This window comes from Priapulus caudatus, unplaced genomic scaffold, assembly GCF_000485595.1.
Source record: "Priapulus caudatus unplaced genomic scaffold, Priapulus_caudatus-5.0.1 Scaffold577, whole genome shotgun sequence".
Taxonomy (NCBI): domain Eukaryota; kingdom Metazoa; phylum Priapulida; class Priapulimorpha; order Priapulimorphida; family Priapulidae; genus Priapulus; species Priapulus caudatus.
This window is the reverse complement of record NW_014577638.1, coordinates 47,319-52,849: the sequence shown is the minus strand read 5'-3', so window position 1 is coordinate 52,849 and position 5,531 is coordinate 47,319. Positions and strand designations below refer to the sequence as shown.

Below are 5,531 nucleotides of genomic sequence, written 5' to 3'. Positions count from 1 at the left end.
TTGACCCCCAGCTTCGACATCCCAACTCGTTTTCCAATTTATGCAGCCATAAAACTGTGTGGGAGAGACACATCAGGCGAACTTACTATGTTGAGGAATCGCATGATTGTCTCCAGTAGCAGACATTGTATTGCTCCTCGCAGAAATATCTGCTGCGTTCTTAACACTGATGTCAGAAGATCCCTGCAAACGTTGAATTTAAGTCAGCTACAAAGTTCAAATAGGTTTATGTGTTTCGGCTCAATAGATATAATCCTATGTTAAAGTCTGTTGGCTAAACCAAATGGGCTTTCTGGAAACCCCAAAATTTAATATTTGGTGTTACAATGCTATTATTTTGTCTACAATTAAATTACTAGCAGGAGGGATAGGATGATAAACGCACAAATCTCTCAATCTATCCCACACACTACATAGCATATATAAACGTGCAACAAACACAGGAAATCAAAGAAATACACACTATACCGGAGCAGAGGTACTACGTCGGAGCCCCACACATCCATGCAACAGTACTCCTGGTCAACTCCTGCTGTCTCTGTAGGGTATCCGTCCAACGACGAAGCCGTCATCATGTCGCCGACCGTTTCCCGAGCAGCTGCTGAGGTAGCGACTGCAGCTAGCGCATGTGTGACGTACAGGAGGGGCGGTGCGCACCAGTTCTGCTTGCAGATGCCCCTCAGAAGCTCTGTAAAAAACTTCCCTGAAGGAAATCCTTTTTTTATTAATTGACTGACGGTTTTAGTAGGACGATAGAAACCAAAAATTTGTCAATGTGAGAACTTAGGAATATCGAACTCGACTCGAATCAACTCAATCATATCGAAATCAACTCGAATGATTTGATTGTCAATTTTTACAGACTCTGTCATCTGCTACAAACTAACAATTTCTCACTTTTTGCGGGAAGTTGGGAGAGCTCTGAACTTTGATCCAATCGCACGAAAAAGTCTGCTAGACTTTTTGCGAGCGCAGGTAATTCAGCAGTTTGTTCGAGAAATTGCGGTATGCCATCTTCTGCTGGTCTGTAACATGGAATATACAATAGATACAATATACGATGGAATATACAATACACAGTACTGACACATACTGCAACATGTGTGCATTTTCTATATCCCATCATTTACCTAGAACGCTGCTTTGAAACCTATGCAAATCAGTAACAGTGATATTTAACTTAAATAATTGGTCACATAAACTAAAGAGAAGGTTTATTATACCGAATACAATAATTTGTCTACCTAACCTTCCCTAATGACATACCTACTATACAGTGCCGAGTCATTCAAAACGTGCAGCAAAACACTACAGATGAACTGGAAATGTAAATAAATGAAAGTGTCAATGACACTGTAGCTCACCACAAAAAAGGACACAAATGAGTGAGTGAGAAGAAGTCAGTTTTAATTGAGCAACCATCGACGTACATTATAGAAACGAAGAGTATATATGGGGACGGGAACTCCCATTATATATACTCTTGATAATTATGTGTATGTTTTTATTTGAAAATAAATGTTTGAGATGTGAAAGTTCTGAGATGTGGGCGAGTGTGCGTACCACTAAATGACGCCATTTTAACGTTAATAATATTCAGATTTTAGGCACTCCCTAAAAGCGGAGCTCCCGATGTGTAACGTGTAAGATGAGAGGATACGCTTATTCCACGTAGCTGCTATATACCACGTGACAATGGTTGTTTCCCTGCCCATAACACAACTTTTGTCAAGGTTATTGTTGCATGAATGTTTACTTCGTATGAGTTTTTTCTACGGCGTAGCACTCACGGTTGGCATCTGTATATCGCAATAATAATTTATAAACCAAAATGAATCACAATTTGTGACGGTAGATGGCGCTATATGCGCTTTGATATTTCTTAGCGATGGCGTTCGAAATAAATAGGTTATGCTGCGTTCCGACATGTTTTGTAAAACTTTACTCTTATATAGACGTTTTATCGGCAGGGTGGAGAGGAAATACCAATTTTGCATTCAAGATATTGTCAATGAAATCTTGTAAAACGAACCAGATGAGTGTGACACCACAGACTGTTTGTTATCTGCGTGTCTATATAATATGCTATATAATTACAACAAAACTGACCTAATTTGCATAATTTTTTTTTTAATATCAAAACCCCTAGCCCTTATTCATTCACATACCAAAAATGAGCAAAATCCGTTGAACCTGAACTGACTAATGGCAATTCCCATTTTTGCCAAAAAATTGCCGTCGCTCGAAAGTACGTCAACTGGCGTGCTCCAAAATAGGACGTTCAATATGAGAGCATAGCAGTAACAACTATACCCAATTTCAAACATGTGGGTCAAACGGTTCCTGAGTTATCGTTGACCGTAGCCAAATGTTGACGGAAGGATGGACGAACGGACGGACGGACGTACGACGGACGACGACCCATGGCAATAGCTCAGCTTGACGATGTCAAGGTGAGCTAAAAACGTGCATTATCATGTATATATTCTTTCTGGTATTGCATCGTGTAAAGTGCAGCTCACATACGCAAGAGTGTTGTGAAATATGCTCTACCATAAGAAGCATACCTTTAGGTCGAATTTCACCCGGTATGTGTGCTATATGTGCATCAAAAACTGTAAAAAATACACGATGAATCCACATCAACATTATACCTCTACTCCTCCGTTCTGAAGCAACGGGCAACGAGTCAAATCCAGAGAGAGAAATTCAAGAACGCCCCACCGAACCACGAATTTGCTGTCGTGCTGGAACACTCTATGAAACAGAGTCGTCATCCACGATGTGTGAAGGTAGACTTGCTCATCTCCACGCTGCACCGTTGCCACGGTGATATTCTCTAACCTGCCCATCACTGGTTTTACCATGTGTACCTGGAGATAATTATAAATGTTACGGCCACGGACCACATGGTATGTTCCCACTAACATCAAAGACAGATAAGACAGATGTTTTAAGTGTAAAAATATTATACCAAGATAATGTAAACCTGCGTGTTATCGATAGGCTAATTGTGTTAATTACAAGATTTCAGTGTATTCCCGCACACACACACACACACACACACACACACACACACACACACACACACACACACACACACACACAAACACGCAGACACGCACGCACGCATACATACACGCACACACACACACACACACACATGCACACCTCTCTCTCTTTCTCTCTCTCTCTCTCTCTCTCTCTCTCTCTCTCTCTCTCACTCTCTCTCTTCCCCTCTCTCTCTCTCTCTCTCTCTCTCTCTCTCTCTCTCTCTCTCTCTTCCTCTCTTTTGTGCTCTCTCTCTCTCTCTCACTCTCTTCCCCTCGCTCTCTCTCTCCCTCTCTCTCGATTTCTCTCTTTCTCGAGGCGGTAGCGCTGCCGGACGAGGCTGTGCGACTGATTGTCTATACAGATGTCTGATTGTCTATCAAACTGATTGTCTGATGGTCTTCTAAGACCGTTTCGTGGAGGTAGCAAGGCGGTAACGTTTTTATATAACTTCACATAAATGTTTATACTATATGTTAATTCGGGTGGCACTCCGGCAGCCCATGTTTATACTATATGTTGTATACTATACTACTATACTATATGATGTATATACATCATATGCCGCTGCGGGTTTCCCAGCAGCGGCCAGCGATGGTAGAAAATTATGAAAAATTGCTCTAAAAAGCTGCTTGTCCGGCGGACAAGCTATCTGACAGATCCACTTGTCCTCCGTGGAAATGGACAAGTACGGACAAACGGATAGCCCTTATTTCGAACACTGGGATGGTATCAGAAACCTTCTCGAAGAAATGTTTGTTGGGATCGTTATGAAAGTTGCCACGAGATGGCGCGTATGTTTGAATGTCTTAAGATTAAAGATGGAAGCTTCCATCGTACGTAGTATAGCAACAACTATTTGCAAGACAGAATAGGTAAGCACTCATCCATTTACCTACGCAAGCCTACAGACTCAAATAGAGAGCTGCCACCTGTAACCAATTAACGCAGGCAAAAACTACACCGTACTATTACCACCACATGCACTGGCAGTGGCCACTGGCGGTGGCATAAGTTACATGTAACACACTGACAGTACAGAATGCCATGGAAATTATACGATTTAAGGAGCATAAACCTTCTTCAACCAAATTTAGTTTTTGAAATTTCACTGGGACATTGTAGCCTCATACATCCAGGCATGTATAGATTCTACTAGCAAACCCGGCAGTCAAATTCTTTCAAACAGTAAACAAATCCATGTTTAACCCTCCTCTAGAGGGTCAAAAGGTTATCCGACACTTACTCTTTGCATGTCAGCGGAAAGTACATTTCATGGTCCTTTCAATAAAGCCATAAAAACGCTAGGTCACTGCTGAAACAAAAAAGTTTTTCAATGGCTCTGTCAGACCATGTCCTCAGAAAATGTCTAAAATCTGCCCTGTGCCCCATTGACCTTTGACCTGTGACCTCCAATTTCGGCACAGTGATGGCTTTTCTTACCATGCTAAGCGTATACACCGAACTATCATGAGCCTAGTCCGCCGTTTAGCATTGTGGCCGCAATTCTGGCATTTCGCCCTATACGCTTAAAGTTAAGCGAGGGCAATTTTCCCCCTTCTTTTACACCTCGTTGACCCTGTTGACGCTTTGACGCCCCAGCTTTCGACATCCCAACTCGTTTTCCGAATTTATGGCAGGCCATAAAACTGTGTGGGAGAGACCAGTTCAGTTGAACTTACTACCTCGAGAATCGCGATGATTGTCTCCAGTATAGCAGACATTGTAATTGCACCTCTCGGAATATTGCTGCGTTCTTAACAGCTGATGTCTAGAAGATTCCCTGCAAACGTTGAATCTTAAGAGGCTACAAAGTTCAAGATAGGGTTTGATGGTGTTTCGCTCAATAGATATATCCTAGATGTTAAAGTCTGTTGGTAAACCAATGGGCTTTCTGGAAACCGTCCCAAATTTCATATTTGGTGTACAATGCTATTATTGTCTAACAATTAAGATTACTAGGCAGAGGAGATAGGGATGATAAACGCACAAATCGCTCAATCTATCCCACACATACATAGGCATATATAAACAGCAGCAAACACAGGAAATCAAAAGAAATACCACAGCTATAACCGGAGCGAGTACTAACGGTCGGTGGAGCCCCGACACATACCATGGCAACAGTACTGCTGGTCAACTCCGCTGTCTCTGTAGGTATCCCGTCCTAAGACGAAGCGTCATCCCTGTCGCCGAGAACACGTTTCCCGGAGACTGCTGAGGTAGCGAACTGCAGCTAGCGCCTGTGGTGACGTCAGGGGCGTGGCGCACAGCAGTTCCTCTTGCTTGCAGATATGCCCGCTCAGAAGCTCTGTAAAAACTTCCTGAAGGAAATCCTTTTTTTTATTAATTGACTGATCGGTTTAAGGTAGGACGATAAGAAACGAAAATTGTCAATGGTGAGAACTTAGGGAATATCGACTCGATGTCGATCAACTCATCATACGAATAACTCGATTGATTTGATTGTCAATTTTACA

At 42.2% G+C, this 5,531-nt stretch overlaps 1 protein-coding gene across 1 annotated transcript in view; it reads right to left on the bottom strand.

Annotated features, from left to right (window-relative positions):
- LOC106811798 overlaps positions 1-5,531 on the bottom strand; it is a 10,008-nt gene that overhangs the window by 1,623 nt on the left and 2,854 nt on the right. Inside the window, exons 2-6 of the mRNA XM_014815518.1 lie at positions 2,655-2,873; positions 1,267-1,319; positions 898-1,025; positions 469-703; positions 87-183 (exon numbers count right to left, since the gene is read on the bottom strand). Coding sequence (XP_014671004.1) covers positions 87-183; positions 469-703; positions 898-1,025; positions 1,267-1,319; positions 2,655-2,873 — 732 coding nt within the window. The remainder of the gene's footprint in view (positions 1-86; positions 184-468; positions 704-897; positions 1,026-1,266; positions 1,320-2,654; positions 2,874-5,531) is intronic.